Raw genomic sequence first — 22,849 nt, 5'->3', positions numbered from 1 at the left:
TCCATGTACTACTCCATCATTGCCTCAAGTTTGAAAATCAATTAACACTTAGAAGCAACATTATTAACTCAGAGTGACTTCCTCCATTTGATGTTTAATTGAATAATCTCCTACAAATATTGTGAAAAGACCTTCTTTTGTGCTATTAAACAAGCAAGAGTTATGGTTTAATTTCCATTTCATGAGATCTACAGGAATCTATAGGGCAAGAGCAATTTAATGCATCAAAAGCACACTAATTTAAAAATAATTGAAGACTGATGAGAACTGATGAAATATATGAGTTGTAGGATGTGTTTCTTCAAAAAGTAATTTCACTTATAAAACATTAAAGAAAGAGTTGACAGTGGAGGCTATTGGGAAAAGTTGGCTTTAATAAAGAGAGATGAATGTTTAGTAATTATCATGTTAACTACTTTGACATAAAATGCTATTTTTAACCTCATAAAATGTTGATATTTACAAAATTATTTATGGTGGCAATTTTTCTCATATGCCTTTTTTCTTAGGTAAAGGGGGGAAAAAATCCTCAGCTTAGAACCAATCTAAAATGTGACAAGTTTCAAAGAAGTGCAGGCTAAGTTAATGAAAAATGTAGTATAATGAAAAATGCTTTATAGTGCAATTAAAATATTAATAGTTTTTAAAACATATATTAATCTATAATTATGGTAGCAATCTCTTAACCACTAAAGGTTTTATTGTTCAGTTGGAAGAAACATACCTGTACAGCCTGTTTTTCCTTTTTTGCCTGAATAGCCCATATCACAGTGGCAGATGAATGAGCCTTTGGTGTTTTCACAGGTTCCACTTAGGCAGATATTTGGATTCAGATCACATTCATTGACATCTGTAAAGTACAGATATTATTAATACATATAACCATTTGTTTGATATCACTGACAGACTCTCCCTGAGATAAAGCAACTATGACAAATAAATGGAAAAGATGAAATGTTTTCATGCAAATAAAAGTATATTTACATAGCTCAACTACATAACAATTACATAGCTCAATGCTTTCTAACTGAAAGCATTTTCTAACTCAATGCTTCTAACTGAAGGCTAACCTTGCAGACTGGCTTCTTATTTGGACCACAAGAAGGAGGTCAAATAATCAAATAAACTGATTCACTCTAGGTCTGGTCCTCAATCAGAGCCTGTTTCTCTGACAGTCTGGAAAACTTTTTAGAATAGCACATTCTGTTGCAAGATGAAAATTTTAATGCTGACTGCATGATGCTAACATTTTAGTTCCATATTTTGAAAAAAAAGATAGATGAACTAATAGTCTAAAGGCAGATGGTTACAAACTCTACAAATTTCTCAATTAAAAATTATCTTTTTTATGACATTCATTTCTTTACTTTGAATGATATGACTTTAATTTTGAGGACTTCACAAATATTTGGTAAGCATTTTCAAAAGATACAAATGTGATATAATTTAAATATTTATTAATTCTAGGCTCTTGTTTCTGACCATGATGGAGTAATAGGAACCAAATTTATTTCTCATTTAAAATAAAAACAACAAAAAAGGACAATATAGACAACAAAGACAATGATCAATCAGAGAAAGAAACTAGGTGGATTCTACAAATGCCCCAGGTTACTGTGCAGGAGTTTTAAAGCAATAGCACAGGGGAGGGGATGGCAGATGGAACCAGGAAATGTCCATGAGTTGGAGAGATGAAAGTGGAAGGCCAGGATAGCCAGAGTTCATAGTGCCAAGTAAAGGACAGAAAAAAGATGTACACACATACACACACACAGAACTACAGTGATCTGTGGAGGGACCCAAACAATACCCAGATGAGTAGTGACCAGTATATTCATGTAAGGAAACTCTTAAATTTGGAGGAAGCATCATCCAAAAGAATTAGAGGGAATAATCATCAGAGTTCCCAGAAGGTGCAGAATTGTACTTGTTCTTACTGGCCAGACTGGAAAACCTCATCATCTAGAGGGAAATGAATAGAGTATCCAGGGGGATCTTGCCTTGGCAATAGAGAAAATGAGCCCAACCCAACTGCTGCTTCAAAGCAAGACTTTGAAAGGACCTATCTGTTTCCAAATAATTTAACTATGTTCCAAAACAAAGCTCAGAAATTTTTCTAAGAATTCAAATACATTCAGGACCTAGTGAGGCAAAATTTACAATGTCTAGCATCCAATCTCCGGAGAAGGAAATGGAAACCCACTCCAGTATTCTTGCCTGGGAAATCCCATGGACAGAGGAGCCTGGGGGGCTACAGCTGCAGGCAATCTCAGAGTTGGACATGACTTAGGGACTAAACCACCACCAGCATCCAATCAAAAGTTAACAGGCATTCAATGACAGAGGAAAATATGGCCCATAATAAAAAGGAAAGATGATTTATTGAAATGGACTAGAATTGTCATAGGTAACAGAATTAGTTGACAAGGACCTGAAAACTGTTATTGTAACTGTATTCCCTGCATTTAAAAAGCTAGAGAAATGATTGGGCATATTAAGTAGAGATATTGAAGATACCAGAAAAAGACCCAATCACACTTTTAGAGGTAAAAACTACAATGTCTGAGATTAAAAATATAATGAATAGAATTAAAGGCAGATTAGATATTGCATTAAAAGGTCTGACAGATTTGAAGACAGTAATAGAAACCCTCCAAAACAATCAATTCTAGAATGTATTGCATTTTTGTTAGAAGTCAGTTTTGCTGCCTTGCAAACATTTGAAAAGCCAAACTCTAGGTAGAGCAAAAGGAGGGTTAAATGGCCAAAAATAATGCACAGACATAAAAGAAATGTCCCTCTGGAGTTGACCAAGTCTTAGCTCGGTCCATATAACATACTGACTAGAGCATCACAGCACAGTCACAAGAAAGGTGCTTCTTGGAATGCTAACTTTGGAATACTATTAGTACTATGCTCTTAAATATTTTTACTTTTCCCATCGGATATATTCACTACTGAAACAAGTCTATGTAATACAATAGCACTTGTGAATAACCAGCAAATTGGAAAATCCTGTCTTCTTTGCTTACCTACACAAGTCTTCATGTCTTCAGATGCCATGAATCCATCATAACACAAGCACCTGTACTCTCCAGGTATGTTTGTACACTGACCGCCATCACAGATATTGGGGTTATCTTCACACTCATCAATGTCTGTGGAGAATAAAGCCAACGATGACATGTTGTTGATAAGGGTTTCATTCATCAGTGATGAAAAAGTTAACTGACCCAAGTCAAGTAAACTCAGGCTGCTTGCATAGGACTATTTGCTCTGAAATCCAAATAATGCTGTGCATAAATTATCCCATCAGGTTATCTTGGGTAAAACAAGAGAGAATCATTTTCAAGATCTACAGCATACAGTTCAGGATGGAGGTCCACATGCTCTTAAAAGACCATCATTTAATTAGCACTTTTATCTCTGATATAAACATCATTTGAAAGATCATCAATCTTATTTTTTTAACTTTCAAATTTAAAAGCCTAAGTCTCTTATTTGCTGTTTTATAGATATTTTAAGATAAAAAATAATGCTGAAAATAAGCCTATCTGCTTAGATGTACTTTTAGAATAATACCTATTTTCAAATTTTAATTTTTATAGCCAAATTTATACCTAGTGACTTTAAGAGAGATTTTACTAGGTCCAATAACATAATTGTGGTTCCTAAACCTAAGTTTTCTTCTTAACCTGAGCCAAAATGAAAACTTATATTACCCACTTCATTTCCCATCTCTGACTACATGGCTCTTCTAGCCCAGGTGATACAGCAGGAAGTATAAATTATATCAGCAGTTCTCAAATTTTAGCATGCATCCAAAATCACTTGGAAGGCTTGAGAGAACAGATTACTGAGATCTACCCGCAGGGGTTTCTGATTCAGTAGGTGTGGGTGCAGAGGGAAGGCTGAGACTTTGCATTTCTAACATATTCTTGGTGATGCTGATGTTGGTTCAGGGAACATACCCTGAGTAGCACTGAAATAGGCCATAAGATCAGATTCTTAAAATTCTAATCAATGAAGAAAATCTATTTTATATTGCACTTACTGAGCATGTGCCAGGGACTATGCTAACTGCTGTACATATTCTTCCATACAGGCAATCTGAACCCCATTTTGTAGATGAGGAATCAGATGTCAAGGATCTTCATCAAGGACAGACAGCTAAACCATGTGACAAAGCAAAGACTGGAACTCAGGACTGTCTGATTCCAACGCCCAGGCCCTGAACCACTCCACGCAGGGACCTGTTATTGAGTTTCCAGGAAGCTAAAACCTACTTACCTGTGCAGGACCTCTGGTCAGGCATCAGTGCAAATCCTGGCTGACAGCTACATTCGTAGCTACCTTCAGAGTTTGTGCAGAAGGTCTCACAGCCACCGTTCATTATGCTGCATTCATCAATGTCTAAGAAAAAGGAAAATAATATTACCTTCCTCTATGTGATGATGGCCCATGTTTGAATTTCTCAGGTATGTATGAGTCAAGTAAAACAAAACAAAATACAAAATTATAAGAGCCTTCCAGGGCAACTGCAAGTCTCTGTATCATTTGGTTCCTTCAACAAATATTAACTGCACACTTACTGTGTGCTAAAGAGTTCTAGAAAAACATCTACTTCTGATTCATTGACTATGCCAAAGCCTTTGACTGTGTGGATCACAACAAACTGTGGGGAATTCTTAAAGAGATGGGAATACCAGACCACCTGACCTGCCTCCTGAGAAATCTGGATGCAGGTGAAGAAGTAACAGTTAGAACTGGACATGGAACAACAGACTGGTTCCAAATTGGGAAAGGAGTACGTCAAGGCTGTATACTGTCACCATGCTTATTTAACTTATATGCATCATGTAAAATGCTGGGCTGGATGAAGCATAAACTGGAATCAAGATTGCTGGGAGAAATATCAATAACCTCAGATAAGCAGATGACACCACCCTTACGGCAGAAAGTGAAGAACTACAGAGCCTCTTGATGAAAGTGAAAGAGGAGAGTGAAAAAGTTGGCTTAAAACTCAACATTCAGAAAACTGAGATCATGGCATCCAGTCCCATCACTTCATGGCAAATAGATGGGGAAACAATGAAAACAGTGATAGACTTTATTTTCTTGGGCTCCAAAATCACTGCAGTTGGTGACTGCAGCCATGAAATTAAAAGACGCTTGTTCCTTGGAAGAAAAGCTATGACCAACCTAGATAGCATATTAAAAAGCAGAGACATTACTTTGCCAACAACGGTCCATCTAGTCAAAGCTATGGCTTTTTCAATAGCCATGTATGGATGTGAGAATTGAACTATAAAGAAAGCAGAGCACTGAAGAATTGATGCTTTTGAACCATGGTGTTGGAGGACTCTTGAGAATCCCTTGGACTGCAAGGAGATCCAACCAGTCCATCCTAAAGGAAATCAGTCCTGAATATTTGTTGGAAAGACTGACGCTGAAGCTGAAACTCCAATACTTTAGCCACCAGATTTGAAGAACTGACTCATTGGAAAAGACCCTGATGCTGGGAAAGATTGAAAGTGGGAGGAGAAGGGGATGAAAGAGGATGAGATGGTTGGATGGCATCACTGACTTGATGGACATGAGTTTGAGTAAGCTCCGGGAGTTGGTGATGGATGGGGAAGCCTGGTGTGCTGCAGTCTATGGGGTTGAAAAGAGTCAGACATAACTGAGCGACTGAACTGAAATGAACTGAACCACGTGCTAGAGATGAGACCCTAACAGTGAACGAGATGGACATACTTACTGCCTTTATAACACCTACACCGTAGTTGGGGAGTTGGATGAATGATTAATGATACAATATATGGTGTGCCACAGGCACTGCAGAAGTACTGGGTGCTAGAACACAGCTCAGTGACAACAATGGGCATGTGGGTGAAATTCTCTGGGTCACAGATTCTGTTACAAACTTGACGCTCAGTTTGGCTGAAGTTCCAATCCCCGTCAAAGGCCTGAGTTGGAGTTCTGAGTTGCTTAGGGCCATGCGTCAGAAGAATCTGGACTGATTTATGATTTTGGGTGGAAACCATGTGAGACTTGGCAGTTCCACAAGGGGTATACCCCAAAGCAGGCAGAAACTGGCGGTCTTCTACAAGGTTTCACTTTGACTCTGAGCACAATAAAGCCACAGGGCTTTCTGCGCCACTCTTCCCAGTACAACTAAACCTTCCCAGGGCCAGCCACAAAGCAAAATGCCTGTCCCACAAAGCTCCATCTTTAAGGAGTGCCAGAACTGGCTTCTATTGCTCTGTGAGCTATAAACATACTATGGTCTTCTTCCCAATAATTATTCTTTGGAATCTGAGCTGCTCCAAACCACCTAAGGGCGGAGATCACACCCTGTGCCTTTTGTCTTTCTCCCAGCACTCATCAGACTGCACTTATTTCAGGCAGTCAGTAATCACTTGCTGATGTGCCTGGGTGTGCACATGCAGAAACAAAGCATATGCTACCGTTCACTAGCTAGATCAGCGTGGATCAAACAGTACTTGCTGGAGCTAAAACATTCTACAGTCTTCACTGAACTGGTTCTTTAAACAGATGAGGGAGGCCAGATCCAAAGATTGCAAGCCACCATGAGAAGACTTTTACTTCCAGGAAAACTGGAAACATTAAGTAAAAGCAACTAGTGATGGAGATGGAACTCAGAGAACATGGCTTGAGTGCTTTAGAGAGATACTAAAGAAAATAAGAAATAGCATAAGCTACAGAACTTACCAACACAAAACAGCCTGTCAGGGGTTGAGTGGTAGCCAGGGTTGCAGGCACACTGGTACTTTCCTATGAGGTTCACGCAGCGGCCATGGGGGCAGAGGTGTGCGCTCAGTTCACACTCGTTGATGTCTGTTTAAAAATAAGAATAGCAAACATGCAGCCGTCAGCCTCTGACTCTGACTAGGATGTGGGCCGAATGACCAGCCCCAGGTCAGTGGTCTTCCTCCTCACCTATACACGCTGAGATGTTGGGGGCCAGCTGATGGCCAGGGGGACATTCGCAGCGGTAACTTCCCTCAGTGTTCAGGCACACGCCTCCTCGGCACAACAGTGGATCTCTCTGACACTCGTCGATATCTGCAACACAGAAATGACCCCTGTTGATGATGTGGGAGGTGTCCTGCCCCAGACTCCCATGACCTGGGCAGTGCATTCAGCACCCAGGTGCTGGAAGTCCTGGCTGCTCGTGGCTCACAGGCTCCCTTCTTGGAGAACTGATACCCACCTCACTCAGAAATGGCTGGGAGGTGAGAAATTATACCCCCTCCCATGCTGGGGGCTGCTCCTAGCTGAACTGACATGGGAGTATAAAATCTCAGCTTCCTGCCCTTGAGTTGGAACAACTCTTGGGTGCTGTTCACACTCCAAGGCCCTTGTGGGATCAGGTTAAAGCTAAAATCCAGCCTAACACTTTGCTTCTATTCCTCCCCTGCCCTAAGTGGCTTCCCTCCCTTTCTTACAGGTTTCTCCCAAGAACACTGAAAAAAAAAAAAATCCCCATCTCAGGCCTATTGCTAGGGAACCTGATCTAATGCAACTATCTTAATCAATCTCCTTTTAGAGAAATGATGAATAGAAACTCTAGAATGTGACTCCTAAAACATAGCTTGTGTTTGAATTGTTCTTTCTCCCCCAGGGTGTCTATTCCAGGTCACTTCTCAGGGACCTACAGACCACCTACCAGCCCACGGCATGAATTCCCTCATTCCTTCTGTATGTCAGTCTTCCTTTGCCACAGACCAACGCCTGACTCACTGGTCAGGAGACCAGCGCACTGGGGGAGCAGGGAGAACCCACACAGGCGATGAGTCACCCAAGCGTCTTGGCTTGTTTCTTCCCTGGGCTGATCCAATGGTCACGCACTCACCCATGCAGTTCTTCATCATCATGAATCCGCTTTCATAGCCTTCATCGCACTTGCACTCAAAGTCCCCGGGGGTGTTCACACACTGGCCTCGGCCACAGAGGTCAGGGGATATGCGGCATTCGTCGATGTCTGCGCAAAAGAGGTAAGTAGGCAGCAGGTGAGCATCAGAACAGCTTTACTCCTTGTGGCCACATGTTAAAGACTAAGAGTGCCCACGGGTATCCCCCCAGGGTGGGCCCCTTCACTGACCTGTGCAGTTCCTTTCTTCAGAATCCAGAGCAAAGCCGCTATCACACCTGCACTTGAAGCTGCCAATGGTGTTCCTGCACTTGCCGTGGGTGCACAGGTTGGGAATCATCTTACACTCGTTGATGTCTTCAAGAAAAATTAAGCGTGGGACAAATCCATAAGTGATCCATCAGGAGGAATCCATACCCCATGTGAAACCCAAGGAGACACAAGGGCTTGATTTAAGGTCTTGGTCATACGCTTTTAAAAAATGTGATGACTATCAGAAATAGGACTTTGTAAACAGTTTTAGACTTCTAAACGTCTCCATTTTAGAAAGTATTATTAAAGAAGTAAAGAGCGGGTTTATTTGGCCTTCTAAAGCCCAGAACACTATCTGATACATACCAAACACTGAACTATTTGATGAATGGATGAATAAAAATTCTAAAGTCTATAGTCTAGTGGCTATATGTAAAGTAAATTCTAGTGTCTACATGTAAAGCATGTAAAAGATTTTCAAATAGACTGTCCTATAGCAACCAAATTGAGTATGTAGTGGAATGAGACATTCATTTATGCTTCCTGACACTTTTATACCTAAAAATAAGTTCAAAAGAGATGTCATTTATAATTTAAATTATTTATAAATGCTGTATACTATTTAAAACACATTCTAAATAAGGAGTACTGATTGAAAATATTTTCTCAATTAACATGAAGGTTTCATTAATACAATTAAAGTGTATAAGCATTTCTTATGTATGTGGGGACTGCACTTGTAACATGTGATTTGAGTTTCCCTTTATAGGGGTCTTTCTTAAGCAAAACCTAGAGCTTAAGATATGAAGTTCATTTCTACCAAATGTTATGAGACACAGAACTGGCAGATTAAATCTCAGGAACATCTAGTCCTTCTCTTGCAATGGACCACCACAACCTTTGAATTCAAATCACCTACGTTTCTCTGAATTTTCTTGAGAGACATGTAAGAAGGCCACCTAGAAACTGTCTCTCTAGATGGTACAACTTTATCTCTAGGACTTCTTGAACCAAATGCTCAGTAGGAAAAATGTCTACACTTTTTAATTATGGATGGTATTATTTATATACTCACTTCCCATTTTTATAAGCTCATTTAATTGTGAAGCATAACAAGTAGGCTCAGACACAATGGGAAAGTGACTTAAAATTCTACACTGGGAGCTAAAGTTGGGCATCCCTGAATAACTGGAATATTGAGTAACCAATTATGATTTTTTCCACATGCTGAAGTAAACATGTTCTTGTATCATGGTGCATAAAATGGTAACAACTTTGGAATCAGATTAAATCTGTGACTTCTTTTTTTTTTTAACATGAGTTTTATGTTTAGCAAAAGAAGATAAAATTTGAAATATCTTAAGTCACTTGAGTGTGTTTGCTACAGGAATGAATTTCAGTGCATTTGGACAAGGAGGACCTGCCATTGGGTTTCTCACACCATTATCTATACTCAGGTGGACCACGGTGACATGAATACCTCAAATGAATACTGCAAATACAGGAACCACAGATGACAAGATAAAGGTCATCTCTAGGGCCTTAGCAGATGGCATAAACATTTCCCAAGATTTTTCTTTCATTTATGCTTAGCTTTAGGATAATATAAAAATCTACTGTAATACTTAATAGTGACTAGATGGGAGAGGAAAGTGACCACAGTAAGCCCCGAGGTGTAGAAAAAGAAATTTCATAATGGAGTGAATATTTTGCCCTATAAAATTCACAAAGCAAAGAAGGCATCCTAAGATGATGATTCAGGGATGACCACGTTGATGATATTTACTGTAATTCTGCTGGCAGAACTCTGCACTCCTGAAAAGGCATCCTATTGACCTAAAAGAAGAGCAATCAACCACTGAAACCACTGTACCTTTGAAAAACCGTTTGCCATTTGTAATTTCTTTTGTGGCGAATCCGGGCCCTCTGGGACAGAGCTCCTCGTACTCAGGTGTGTTTCTCATGGGACACTCCTCGCACTCCTCGGTGCCCCAGGCTGCCCCGACCGAGCAGCAGCAGGCGTCCATGCGGTGGCGCCCCGCCACAGGCAGGGTGCACTCCTCGTCCTCGTACCTCAGGAAGCAGGTCTCCAGGCGGATATCTGCCCGAGGGAGCAAACAGAGGCAGGCTGAGGAGAGCTACTCTGTTTCCACTGCCTCAAATAGCCAGCGTTGTGTTAGGCCAAGTGGAATACACACAGTAATTTACTATAAACTGATTGACTAAAACTCATTTTTTTTCCCTCAAAGGCTTTGTGGTGGGTTTTCCTGCTTCATAAAGGCTTGCTGGCAGCTCATATATTTTTGCATCTCCTCTTGTGGCAAGAATCCATTAAATGTTAGGCATTTTCTGATAATTCCCCAGAAGCAGCAGTGTTCAGAGAAATCCTGCAATGCTCTTTTGGGAAACGTATTCCTCATTATCCAACCAGGCTGATTACCAATGCATGTACTCTATGCTGTCTTGACATCGCTCTAGCTGAAAGCCAACTGCAGTCTTTATTGTTGGAAAACATCTCAGCTGGCTCCAGCACCCTTTCCTCAGATCCACTTCATTTTTGGAGAGGTAGAATGGTGAACTCTGAAAGGAGGACTGCCTTCCTTGTGATTAGAGAGGGACAACAGCAAAGAAGAGCCATTGACTCCTCTTCTCAAGTATTTCTTTTACCTCAACATGTGCTTATGTGCACATTCTTCTGTGTACATGTGGGAATGTGGGCTTCCTTTAATGCTAGAAAGCTATGGAAGCCTTCTGTGAAATTCCACATTTGGGTTGTCTCTATTAAAATGGTTAATTTCAAAATGAATCCTGGACTAAACACTGAAGCATCTTTCAACTTAAGAACCTGGAAAAAGGTTCTCATTAAACGCCAAATCCTCCTAAACAAAGAAGCAAAGGCTCAAAATGGGATTAACTGACATCCATGGTTATAAATTCCAGCTTTTATATTCTGCATTGCTTACATTATAAACCATAAAGTTTCACATTTAAAGGGTGATTAATCCTAATTCATACAGGAGCTGTATCTTTTAAATGCATGCCACTCTTTTAACCACCTACAGTGGCCTTTCCCTAAAGATGCTCTTCAGGGTCACACAGTTTCAGATCCACAATGTGGCTGAGCATCATTTCCAGAGTCATGGACTCCAAACCCAGTGATCCAAAGGATGTTATTCCTGGGAGTCAGAAGCCGTAACAGTAACACCAGAAAAAGCCCAAGACTCCACATGCATGACTGTAGGATCTCAAATCTGCCGCCACTGAGTCCACAGGGCAGGTTTCTAAAAATCACAGTTTTGTGTCCAGTCTCTTCCACATCATTGTCACTTGGGTTCTAGCAGTTGTCATGGAGAGTCACACCATGGCTGATGGAGACAACAGCCCTCGTTCCCTCAGGTTCACTACTCAGGCTGTTACAGTCTTTACTGCTGATACCCACAGGAGTTTCCTGAAAAGCCCTGTCTTTCTGCTAATGGCAGGCCTGCCTAGCAGGCTGAGGCTACAGTTTCCGATTAAGCAAAAATGTTCTCCTTACTGATCACCTAGAATTCTACATCCATGGCATATGGAGGACAGATTTAAGAGCTCTAGAATAATATTTGTGATGGTAGCAGTTTAATAAATAATTACATATCTTTAAAGAACTGTCAGGTTCCCTACTCTTTATAAGGAATAAAGAGCTGAGTCAGGAAGGCTATTTGTCAAGGAAACCACTATGAATGCTAATAGAAATGCTGAATTTGGGATGCGTGTGTGTCTGTACTTGGAACTGAATATTCAGCTCTCTCTTCTGAGTTCTGAATAATTGTTAAGAAATGTTCATTAGAAAAGTAATGAGCTCAGTATTTACCTAGGCAAATCCTCCCTGTGGCATCCAAAGTCATCCCACTGGGACACTGACACTTAAATGATCCCTTGGAGTTAACACACAAGCCATTCTTGCAGACTCCTGGGAACACTTCACATTCATCTATATCTATGAAGAAAAAAAGAAAGCATGAAGTTAATACATCTGCATAGCACAATTCTACTTTATTCCATTCAGGGAGTCATATTCCCACAACTGAAAAGGCCATTTTGAACTTAGTAAGTAGAAAACTAGTTTGCTTCTAAATAATTCATATAGAATTTCTGGGATGTTTAAAAAGCAACCAGATAGAGCTCATCCATTAACAAAGATATTATTGCTTCTCTATCAGTCCCAGGGAGTAATTTTTGAGTTGTAAAGACAGGGAGTTTGTGGGAGTTCTTAGAGACAAGTTTGGGTACCACAGACATCTCAGGTAAGGCTCCCAAGTGCAAGAAAGTGAAAGTGTTAGTCACCCAGTCATGTCTGATTCTTTGTGATCCCATGGCTATAGGCTGCTGGGTCCCCTTGTCCATGGGATTTCCCAGGAAAGAATACTGAACTGGGTAGCCATTCCCTTCTCAAGGGGATCTTCCCAACCCAGGCACTGAACCCAGGTCTCCTGCATTGCAGGCAGATTCTTTACCATCTGAACTACCAGGGAAGTGCTAAGGCTCCCAGGAGCCATTTAATTAGCTTCACTAGACCAGATGGCTGGAATTAAGAAAAGAAACAGGAGTCTGATCTTTCAAATTAGCAAAGAAGAAATAGCTTGAAGATAAGCACAGAAAAAAAATCCACCACTGGGGAATATGTGCGGCCAATCCAAAGAGTCTCCTTTGAGAGGTGCTGAGATGTCCCAAGAAAGTGTGTATCTAGTTCTAACTCAGCAATGGTCTCGAGCTATCCTGTCAAAGCCTTGGTGGTTCCAGCTTGGGTTGGGGAGAGCTGGAAGATGCTCATGCTCATTCGTTCATCATTCACTGCATCTGTCTCAAACATATTAGCCCTTCCCAGTTTGCTTAAGGGAGAGCATTGTGTTCTCTGCACTGTTTTTGGAAAAATACTCACCATCAAGTTAACCCAAAGAAACGCACTCACTTGCTAATGCCAAAAAGGGGGAGCATTAGTTAAGAAACTCACACACACTGTGTCTCTATTTAGAAGAAATAACTTTCCAAGCCAGGGATGTTGAAAAAAAAATTCTAAATCTTTCCTTATAAGAGAAATAAATGGGGAGGGGGAAATTTACCTTTTTGGGGCTGTTTTGCTCTGGGGCCACTTGTATACAAAAATATGCTGCTGAGGTCAGATAAGTTATTAACAGTGGGTCTGGACCAGAGAGAGGCCAAAGGATTCAGTCATCATTTGGAAAGCAAGCTCTTGGGTGGGGGTTGTAGTGTTCCTCTTTATTTTAGCAGGGAAAAAAAGTTCATTTCATTCCACATATGGGACTAATTGCTGTTTTTAAAATTTTTCAGCTGCTGTGTCATGTCAGGTTGTGTTAGTCACCCTGACCTATGTCTGTCTACCCGGGACTCCATGAGAAAAGAAAAATCACAGGGAAGTAGAAAGAATCCATGTAGACTCTCAAAAAAGAGGCAATAGAGGTGTGTCTTTCTCATCATACATAACCATGAAACAAACAACAATAACAACAAAAGAATCCAGGACAAAATCAAGAGAAATGCAAGTTTTACAGCCTCATCACAAACTTCCTTTTTTTTTCTTCCCTATAGATAACATTTTGAAATTGTAGTCACTCGAAACCATGGTCAGCCTAAATCATTTTCAAGACACCCTGCCCTTTGGCCATAGAGCTCTGACACTGGCAAGAGCACCCGTGCTTGTGAAATTCATGTCTGTTACAGGTTCGGCAGTTCTCGTTATTTTTTTTCCCTTGCTACATATTTCTCACTGGGAAGTTACATGACAGCTTTATGCAGTCCAAGTTAATTCAAGCATTCTTCTTCATGCATGCAGACATTTATGATTTATAAATAATCATAAATACCTTCACACTGTGTTCCTTTAATTCTTGAATAGCCTTTCCCACATATGGGATCTGTATCAAAAAAAACAAACAAAAAGCAAAAAACAAATCTGAGATAACAATATCCAGACTTTATGAGACAATATTAGAAACATGACAGGCCCTTTAACATGGAATTGATTTTATTGCTATGAATAATTCTGAGGCAACAAAGTGTCACTGAGATTGTATAGGTGAGGGAGAAGAGTGAAATGTCTCCTTGAATAAAGCTCAGTCCATCTGTGAGATTCTGAAAGACTCAAAGACACCCTAAAGATCACACTATGGTGATGACTAAGAAGGAAACGGACTCGATTTCCCTCTTGCTGTGACCCCCTAAAACATGAATCATACTATAGGATTACTGTAACATAAATGCGGAAAACAAAGTCTAGAACTGGCAGGTCTCACGCCCTGCAGCAGTCACACTATTATCAGTTCACACATTTATATATCCAAACACTGACTCAACAGAATCATTAGCAAGGATCTCAAACCTCAGTTTTGCAATAACTTTAGTCGTGAACTCTCGTTCCTTTACATCAATATTTTTTGGGGGAAGAAAACCTGTGCCTGTAAAAAGCTCAGGACCCTTAATCGTCAAGTTCCGAAGAGAGCCAATAAGAATTGCTGATTTGGGAAAGCCACACCAGATAACTACACTACAGTGTGGTGATAGAAAAGAATAACCAAACCACATACAATCATTGCCCGTGACACTTCTCTTAATTTCCTACACAGCAACATGTTTCACTGAGGTCATCAGAACGAAATCTTCTATAATTCCCACGTGAACTTAAATGAACAAAGTTCCAAGTAAAATGCCCAGTGAGCAGAGGAGCCGCTTCTCTTACCGACTTGGCAGGGGGTGCACGGGCTCCCCCAGGCAGCACCGAGGGACGAACAGCACTGGGACTTTAACGTGGCTCCGTTGATGTTGATCTCACACCGCCCATCGATGACAGTCTGCCAACAAGTGCCCTTGATGGTTTCTGTAGGGGCAGGGGAGTGATGATATTTAATAGACAATTAACAGAATCTATCTCAAAAATTCAAACATGTACATTGGGATAATGATAGTTTAAAATTTTGTTTTTCCATACCGAAACCCTTTCGCAATGAAAGTGGACATTAAATACAGCAGCATTGATAACACAGGAAAATCATTCTTGGAAAGATAAATACCTATGCAGATGGTTTTTGTTGGATCCAAAGTACTTTCAGAAGAACATTCACAAATGAAAGAGCCTGGACTGTTCTTGCAGACTCCATTGATGCAAGGACTGGATTCACATTCATCGATGTCTGAAACAAAAATAGGTCTACATTACTGCCAAAAACTAGTCTTGGGCACGAACGAATCTTTAAACTTTGGTCTCAACTGCTACCACATATTCTTCATTAGATAATAAAGCTGGTCTAGATAGATTTTTTTCCCTAGACTAGATGGAATGCCAAAAATAATAATTGAGCACGTCTCTTATGTTCAGCACACGGCTGAATCTTTTTAATTCAGAAAATCTGGAGCAAATGTAAGCGTGATTTCTGAATTAACTCAAATAGCATATATCTAATATTTTCTTAATCTAGTAAATGTTGGCAAATAAAATACCAAATGCAGGAAAATATAAAATGGATACTCTTAAATAGCATTTGAATGTGAAATAAATGGTGACTAAAAGGCCAATTGCAGATAAGTATTATCGGCAGCTTATAAAGTGTATACAAGTGTCATTCAGGATTACAGAATTTCAACTACGTGACACAACTGTCTAAAATAAGAAGTGGCTTTAATTTATCTTTGTGCTTCTCCAGTGGAGCTCCAAAAGGCAACAAAGTACATATAAGAACAAACACTATTCCTACCTTCACAGGTTTTCAGTTCAGGTTTGTATATAAATCCCTTGGGGCAGGTACAGACGAAACTTCCAGGAGTATTTCTACACTGTCCATTGTCACAAAGCAGACTATTCAATACACATTCATTAATATCTGGAAAATAAAGAAAACATAAACTTTTAAAAGATCTTATCCTTTGCATGCAATTTCTTTGCTTTTTTTAAGTTGTGTTTTTAAGGTCATAATGATATGATTAATTCAAGGAAGAAGCAAAACTCCTATACCATTGGTTTTTGCCAAAATTACCTAGTTTTAGAAAATAGGTGACTGATCTGATTATTTTTACTAGGCATCTACAAAGTCTAAAATCACCAGACCATTTAATTCACTTCTTTGGCAGGAAAACAAAAAACAAAAAAACTTAGATTTGCTGAAAATTATTATTTATCGGGTTAGACAAAATGTTTGCTTTTTTTCTATTTCTTTGCCATAAGATTGTACAGGAAAACCTGAATGAACTTTTTGGCCAACCCAATATATAATTGTTTCATTGTGCCAAAGTTAAAAGGATTAATCCCACTGTTTTAAGGAACTGACTAAATATTTAGAAAGTATGGTCCATCTTTAATAAGTATGAGTTCCAGGATGGGTGTTTCTTCTTCAGAATAATTTAAGTGGTCTCCAGTTATGTTTATAAAGTATGAAGCAAGCTGCAGAGTTTAAAATTGCCACGAAGAATGCAGACTAGAGACTCCGAGAGCTGAGTAATAGGCCTGTCTGATACAGAATCAAACTTCTGCTATGTATTACTTAGATAATTGAGGAAGTGTGGAACTTGAACAGTCTGCTATACCACACTGAGCTAAACTACATCATACAGCCCACAAAGCAGGCTACACATTCACAAGGAATTTTTACACACCGAGTGATTCTGCTTAGATTATCATCTGACAAGCTAGTGGTCCTTACATAAAGTATACACAAATTCAGTACTAAGAACTGCATGGGCTCACATCAGTAAATATACTTCAATCAGCAACTTACAGTGATCCCTTGGTATCTGCAGGGGATTGGTTCCAGGAACCCCATCCCTGCCATCCAGGTTACCAAAATCTGTGGATGTTCAAGTCCCTTATATAAAATGGTATAGCACTGGTGTATAATCTATGCACATCCACCTGTGTACTTTAAACCAGCTCTGCTGCTGCTGCTGTGAAGTCACTTCAGTCGTGTTCAACTCTGTGTCTCTAGATTACTTATAATACCTAATACAACATACATGCTATGTAAACAGTTGCTGGTATATGGAAAATTCAAGTTTTGCTTTTGGGAACTTTCAGGAATTTATTTTCAAATATCTTTGATCTGAGGTTGGTTAGCTATGCAAATGCAAACCTCACAGATGTGGAGGGCTGTGTTTATAAAGTACTTAAAATATGGGAAAATCAAATATAAAGTGATGCTATTGTCTGAGCAAATAGCATGCTGAGAATTCTGTCAAAATTGTATAATAAATGCTAACACTTCCCCAAAGGGTCAATATTGCAATTCTCAACAGATGATGTCAGAAGAATAAGGAACTTTAAATTAAGGACTTGAGGATTAAGAAATAAAATAGCCAATCCCTGGAATTCTCTGGAAAGTGGCTGGAGTGGATCTTTGATTTCTAACTTCACACTTCTGAACACAACCTGAAATATGAACATGCATGCTCAATCAAGTCCGACTCCTTGTGACCCCATGGATTGTAGTTCGCCAGGCTCCTCTGTCCATGGAATTTTTTAGGCAAGAATCCTGGAGTGGGTTGTCATTTCCTCTTCCAGGGGGGTCTTCCTGATCCAGGGATCAAACCCATGTCTCCTGCACTGCAGGAGAATTCTTTACCACTGAGCCACCAGGGAGCCCTGAAATATGAACATCCTTCTGATGATAATGGGTCCGACTCTGGAATAGACACTAGAACTCTGAAAGAAGAATCCCTTCTGCCTCCCAAACTCTCTGTTTGCTTCGCATGGGGTGATTTCAGGATAAAGCTAAAACATCTCTGTGTCTTTCTGGCATGTCCAAATAAACAATGATTTTTTTAAGTCTGCCAACGTAGAGAGGCTCTTATAGAAAAATGAAATCGTAAAAATTTTGAGGTGAGTCTAGTTTGAAAGTACTATGTGTACTCAAATAATAACCATACTCTCCCAAAAAAGGGGGCCCTAAAATTAAGGGTATGAGAGAGAAAGAAATCATTTCTCAAAATTCAGTATATATCATAAATGTAGACTTTTCCTTCTGAAACGTCAGATTGGGGCCAGCAATAAAATTTAGGGAGACAAAAAGAAACCCACTAGTCAAAATAAGAGGGTGTTGTGGTAAGTCTGTGTCTCCCCTGATCTGCTTCTATCTTCCATTTTCTTAGGTACATATTCAGCCTGAAACATGGGGGGAAAGCTGATTTGAATGGGGGCAGAGAAGATGCTCTGATTTGTTGTTAGTTCTTCTTATGTGAGTGCAAATGCCACATATTAAGAAGGAAAGCAGGTAAAAATACTGAAAGTAAGATTTCTGCTTCTTTGAAAATAAGTGCTATGTCTATTTTGCCCACAATGACAATTGGTAGCAGCCTTAACAACAAAGGCATCCAGTAGGGTAGCACTCAGTTCCAACCTGCACAGTTAGAGAACTGTACACTGTATGAGAGGGATGGTTGCCATGGTCCACCCTTGATGTAGAGTTAAACAAAAGATATAAGCCGTTAGGATGCAGCTGTGCTGATACCCGCAGTATAGAGCATCTATCTGTCAAGTCCTTAAGGTACTCAAGCAGTTTGCTCAAGCAACAAAAGGAAGAATGCATGATGCATGAAATGTCTTAGAAAACAGTGAAGCTTCTTACCAACACAGTTTTTCCCAGTTGAATCCACTTCATATCCTGAGTTGCATATACATTTGTAGGTCCCACGGAGATTTTCGCAAATTCCATTTGGGCAAATATCAGGATCTAATGCACATTCATTTATATCTGGACCACAAAAAAAGCTCGTAAGCATTAACATGCTAAAGTAAATGTCAAACAGACTGTCAAAAAATTACAGTAAATGTAAAGACATCAGGACCTTGTGAAAATAAAAAGGCTTCTCCTTAATAAGCAACTTGATCCCTTTTTTCTTACTGCAAGATACTCTGAATCAAGTCTTCCCTCCATCAGTCCCTGAGAGGAAACTGGCATATGAGCTAGAACTACAAGGTTACCAACCCTTAATCAAAAGGAGAACCCCTGGAGTTTCTCTTGTCCAAACACCAAGATGGGAAAGTAGATCAAATACAGAGTCCAAGTTCCTACAACTGGTCTCCCTGCCATCAGCTTGTTCCTCTTCAATCTACCTTCTATATTGCCACCAGACTTAGCCTAAAAACAAAGTGATTGTGTCATTCTCAAGGTTCAGACTTTCGTAGGTTTGATAATATCCTCAATATTAAATTAAAATATGAATGTTATTTATTCACTTTAAATAATTTACTCTGCCATGAACAATACATAATGCCCTCTTCACTCTGTGTTGGCAATGCCTGGAGCAAGCCTAATCATTGGTTCAAAACGTGCACAATCATCACCTGCTCTGGAGAAACCTCTGCTACTCTGGCCGGGTAAGGATGAGCACCCCCTTTTGGGTGCTTCCAGACCAAGGAGAGCTCTCATAGTCAAGGGTGATGCAAAGTGACCATCAGTGAGTGGCTAGTCTCAAATCTTGTTCCCTGACTCTTCTATAAATCAAGATTGACCTTTTTTCTTTCTCAGATTCCTATCACAACTTATTTATTCCCCGCTAATTCTTTCATTATACAGTTCCTTACTTCTCTTTTCGCCTCCAAATATCCACCCCCAGCCCTTCCTCATCCATACACACTGATGAAACCAATCAAGAGAATGAACTGACAATCAATTCAGCCATAATTCTCTTGAATCAAATCATTTAGTTTAATATTATACATTAATCTCTTCCTCTTTCTTATCTGTGTTTACACTTGTTTCAATTCTCCCTTTTAATTTCTTTCATGGCACCAGTATTTCTCTAGTTCTAACTCCTACACTTAAACATTTCATTTTCTTTCAGCTAACTGCTATCACATACAAGATGTGATACAAAATACAAGATGGCTCCCTACTGCCATCTGTTAATGACTGACCACTTGCTAGTTAAGAAAATGTTCAAAATGTGCAGGGGTTCACCTGAACTTGTAACCCTGAATTATGCTCGACCGCAGTAGACCCAAAGGAGGGCCTGGCTGCCCCTTCTCATAAATGAGCCACCACAGCCCGCCCTGGGAGAGGATCCTTCAGTATGAAGCCCCACACCCACACCCAGAAGCCCCAGGACCCACTGTGCCACTGTTCCGTTCTGCCACTGGGGGCTTCCAAGTGTCCCAGGTAGATCACACAGTGAGAGTCAGAGAGGGGGTTCAGATGAGACTGGTGTAAAGGGACCAACTGGAAACCCACAGGGAGGCCCAAGGCTGCCTCTGCACATGCTTAAGGTAGTAAATTTCAAAACAAGTCCTTACCGCTGCCTGCTGACGTTATTCCTGGCCCACTGCTGCAGAGTGCCTGATACTCCGCTGCAATAAATTAACAGATAGTAAATGATTCCCTTGTTTGCAGAACAGGTCGATCCTGCCCTTGGCTTTGCACACATCATTTCCTCCAAAGTGAGTGGAACTGAAATAAAGTGGTAACGGAAAAGGAGGCATCCCCCCAGGGGGAGTCACACCAGGCTCCCATTTAAAGGCTCCGCAATCACCGTGGAAAACGACTTGTAAGGATATACGCAAGTTCCAGCAATTCCTTGTGCAAAGCGCTTTAGGAAAAGGTGTTTTTCCTATGACTTGATTTTGTTCACCAGGGAACACTTTACACTTACAGTGAAATGTGCCTGTTAAAATGTGGTTTCTTAACTCTTAATAAAACTCTCTCCCACCATCTTGGGAATACACTTTTTCTTCGTTCAAGCTATTTTTTTTCAGAACAAGTTCTTAACATTTTCTCATTTCTCTGCAAATTATCTAGCCTTCCCTCACAAGAATACGAGGGTGTGTACAGCTGCATGTATGTGTATTTTTAGTTAATATTCATCAGGATGCCAGACTCATTCTTTACATTAAATCCATAGGGAAAATATTGCATAACATTAAAACAGGATCTTATTGAGGAAATGGCAGTATATAGAATATGTTCCCAAATTTGTGACGGAATCTGATTTCTATTTCTTAAAATTCACACAGTGTTTTAGACACAATTCCAACAATATTTAGATGAACCTAAGAGTGAATGATGGAAATGGAGAACTAATACGAAATCACACTTAATCCCAAGAAAAGAAACTAATTTTCCTATAGATGCCTATGGATTCAGGCAACTACAGAGATTCATAGTCAAATGCAGGTCCTTTGTGCTTAAGCAATAGGAGAATTAAAAATTAGGGATGGGCCTTTTTAACAGAAGCCACTTGCACCTTGGTGCTGAAGCAAACACACCTATAATTCCATGTGCCAGAAAATTGCATTCCTGATGACAGGGGATGCAAAGAAGTTATACATATCCAAAAAAAAAAAAAAAAGACCATTAACCCTTCAGAGCCTCTGTCTTCCAGCAAACAGGAATTTGAGAAAAGTGGTAAAACCCCTTACTTTTTAAAATCATCTTAAAAGGGGCCAAAAAGGGAACCGATGGGAAGGTGGCTGCCACTGTGTTTGAAAGCCAGGGATTGGCAGCAAAAATAAATATGTCCTCTTTATTTTCTCACTTCAGCAATTAATTAAAGCACTGGTGAAATACAGTAAGTAGTAAAACAGGGAAAAACAACATCATGCTAGTTTTGCTAAAAGCAGTTTTATAATTAGCACTAAATTAGTTGATGCTTGGCCTAAGTGGAAGCAAATTGTGGTTGTTATTCTTTTCCATTTGGGCAGGATCTGGTACTAGACTGCAGTGAATTCAGATCAGCATGGGTTTGAACACTGATGACAATGCTTATTGCCGAGGGTCTCGGGAACAGGCCCTCTGCCTCCTCTAGTTTCCTCTTCTATAAAGTGTAGAAAAGGATACCCAATTTCTGTAGACTTACTGAGAGAACATGTAAAGTGCTCAACACAACTCAAGCACTTAATACATGGTAGGTGACCTGAGCTAACTTAAGTGTCGTGCCCCAGACACAGTAGAATAAGGGCAGAAGAGAAATTCCTAATCATCATTCTCCTGACTGATTGCTACAAGGAGTAAATGCTCAGCAGTCAGGGAGATGTAGCTTCATATATAGTTTATTTGATTTCCAGAGCACAGAGATGAGCTTTGCATGTTAAATGGTTAGTGTTTCTCATTAAAGTGTCTAAAGACATTTTTCGGATACTTTCAATACCTTCTAAAACTCCCCCTCTCTCCTGAAATAAGGGACATCCTACGTTTTGATCCTTCATTATTTGGCATTTTCATTCATCAAAGAGGTGGAGAAACCAAACTGAATGGAACCATTTCCACAAGCGGACCATTTCTGTGTAAATTCATTCAAATATACAACAGAAGCTAGTGGAACTAAGCTTCAAATGTGACTATCTTTAAGCTTTAATGCTTACAGAAATCCGCTCTCTTTGGGTCATCTTATTATAAGTCTACCTCTTTCCTATGTATCACTAAAATTCTTTGGAGATGTACTTGGTCCAGAGGAAAATGTAAAAACAAAGAACTGTATGCATTAAGGGTCCTGGATTCTAAGTTTTGGCTATTCTATTCATTCAAGACATGATCACCTACATTCTTGTGTACTAGGTTTCAGGATACTCATCTACCTTGTAAATTCAAAATATGCAAGGAAACTACTTTGAAAAGTTAAAGCAACAGGCAAACAAATAATATTAATAATACACTACTATAAAGTTACATGGAAGTATATTTTTAGATTACATTTGTATATTATATAACTGAAGTATTGTTGCAAACA

The 22,849-nt window shown here is 39.8% G+C and overlaps 1 protein-coding gene across 1 annotated transcript in view; it reads right to left on the bottom strand.

Annotated features, from left to right (window-relative positions):
• The window catches only part of FBN1 (fibrillin 1), a 274,972-nt gene that overhangs the window by 85,824 nt on the left and 166,299 nt on the right, over window positions 1-22,849 (bottom strand). Inside the window, exons 18-32 of the mRNA XM_069596613.1 lie at window positions 20,421-20,474; window positions 18,754-18,879; window positions 15,895-16,020; window positions 15,214-15,333; window positions 14,883-15,020; window positions 14,011-14,061; window positions 12,000-12,125; window positions 10,023-10,250; window positions 8,129-8,254; window positions 7,880-8,008; window positions 6,964-7,089; window positions 6,736-6,861; window positions 4,291-4,413; window positions 3,033-3,158; window positions 725-850 (exon numbers count right to left, since the gene is read on the bottom strand). Of these exons, the coding sequence (XP_069452714.1) occupies window positions 725-850; window positions 3,033-3,158; window positions 4,291-4,413; window positions 6,736-6,861; window positions 6,964-7,089; window positions 7,880-8,008; window positions 8,129-8,254; window positions 10,023-10,250; window positions 12,000-12,125; window positions 14,011-14,061; window positions 14,883-15,020; window positions 15,214-15,333; window positions 15,895-16,020; window positions 18,754-18,879; window positions 20,421-20,474 (1,851 nt within the window). The remainder of the gene's footprint in view (window positions 1-724; window positions 851-3,032; window positions 3,159-4,290; window positions 4,414-6,735; window positions 6,862-6,963; window positions 7,090-7,879; window positions 8,009-8,128; window positions 8,255-10,022; window positions 10,251-11,999; window positions 12,126-14,010; window positions 14,062-14,882; window positions 15,021-15,213; window positions 15,334-15,894; window positions 16,021-18,753; window positions 18,880-20,420; window positions 20,475-22,849) is intronic.

The sequence above is a fragment of the Ovis canadensis genome, chromosome 7 (genome assembly GCF_042477335.2).
Source record: "Ovis canadensis isolate MfBH-ARS-UI-01 breed Bighorn chromosome 7, ARS-UI_OviCan_v2, whole genome shotgun sequence".
Classification (NCBI taxonomy): Eukaryota; Metazoa; Chordata; class Mammalia; order Artiodactyla; family Bovidae; genus Ovis; species Ovis canadensis.
The sequence above is the reverse complement of the archived record's forward strand: the minus strand, read 5'-3'. Positions and strand labels throughout refer to the sequence as shown.